General features: G+C 68.9%; 1 protein-coding gene across 2 annotated transcripts in view; it reads right to left on the reverse strand.

Annotated features, from left to right (window-relative positions):
* Window positions 1-624, reverse strand: part of LOC104836742 (serine/threonine-protein kinase TAO2-like) — a 5,782-nt gene that overhangs the window by 4,232 nt on the left and 926 nt on the right. For both annotated transcript variants that reach the window (XM_010575465.1, XM_010575464.1), the window contains exons 4-5: window positions 226-271; window positions 26-122 (exon numbers count right to left, since the gene is read on the reverse strand). In XM_010575465.1, coding sequence (XP_010573767.1) covers window positions 26-122; window positions 226-271 — 143 coding nt within the window. The remainder of the gene's footprint in view (window positions 1-25; window positions 123-225; window positions 272-624) is intronic.

Here is a 624-nt window from a genome sequence, read left to right on the forward strand (position 1 = left end):
CGTGGGGCCGCCGCGGGGCACGCACCTGTGGATCATGTTGGGGGCGTGGAGGTAAGCCAGGCCTTGCAGCGCCCCGTGGGTGATGGCGGCGATCTCCACCTCCTGCAGCGGTTTCTTGTGCACTGGGGGGGACACGGAAAGGGTGAGGGGGGGATCCGTGGGGCGCCCCACGGCGCTGCCCCATAGTTCTGCCCCACAGCTCTGCCCCACGGCGGCGGGACTCACCTTCCAGCAGGTCAGAGGCCGAGCCCAAGCAGTATTCCATGGCCAGCTGCGTAGAGAAGCGTCAGGGCCTGCCCCACATCTACCCCCCAAGTTCTGCTGTGGGGCAGCCCCCAGCCCCACGGCTTGCTTGTGGGGCGGCCCCCGCCCCACACGAAGCCCCCCAAACCCGGCCGTGGGGCGGCCTCTGCCCCACACGGGGCCCTGCTGAAGCTTTCCCCCCACCCAGAGCCCGGCTGTGGGTCTTGTGCCCCCCAACTGCACCCTGACCCCCATCTGTGGGGGCCCAAGGCTCTTCCTGCCCCACATCTATGGGTCCCACACCCCATCTATGGGGCCCAATGCTCCCCTGACACCCAGCTGCAGGTCCCAACACCCCCCAAAAGTCCATCTATGGGCCCC

This window comes from Haliaeetus leucocephalus, unplaced genomic scaffold (assembly GCF_000737465.1).
Source record: "Haliaeetus leucocephalus isolate CR32 unplaced genomic scaffold, Haliaeetus_leucocephalus-4.0 Scaffold476, whole genome shotgun sequence".
Classification (NCBI taxonomy): domain Eukaryota; kingdom Metazoa; phylum Chordata; class Aves; order Accipitriformes; family Accipitridae; genus Haliaeetus; species Haliaeetus leucocephalus.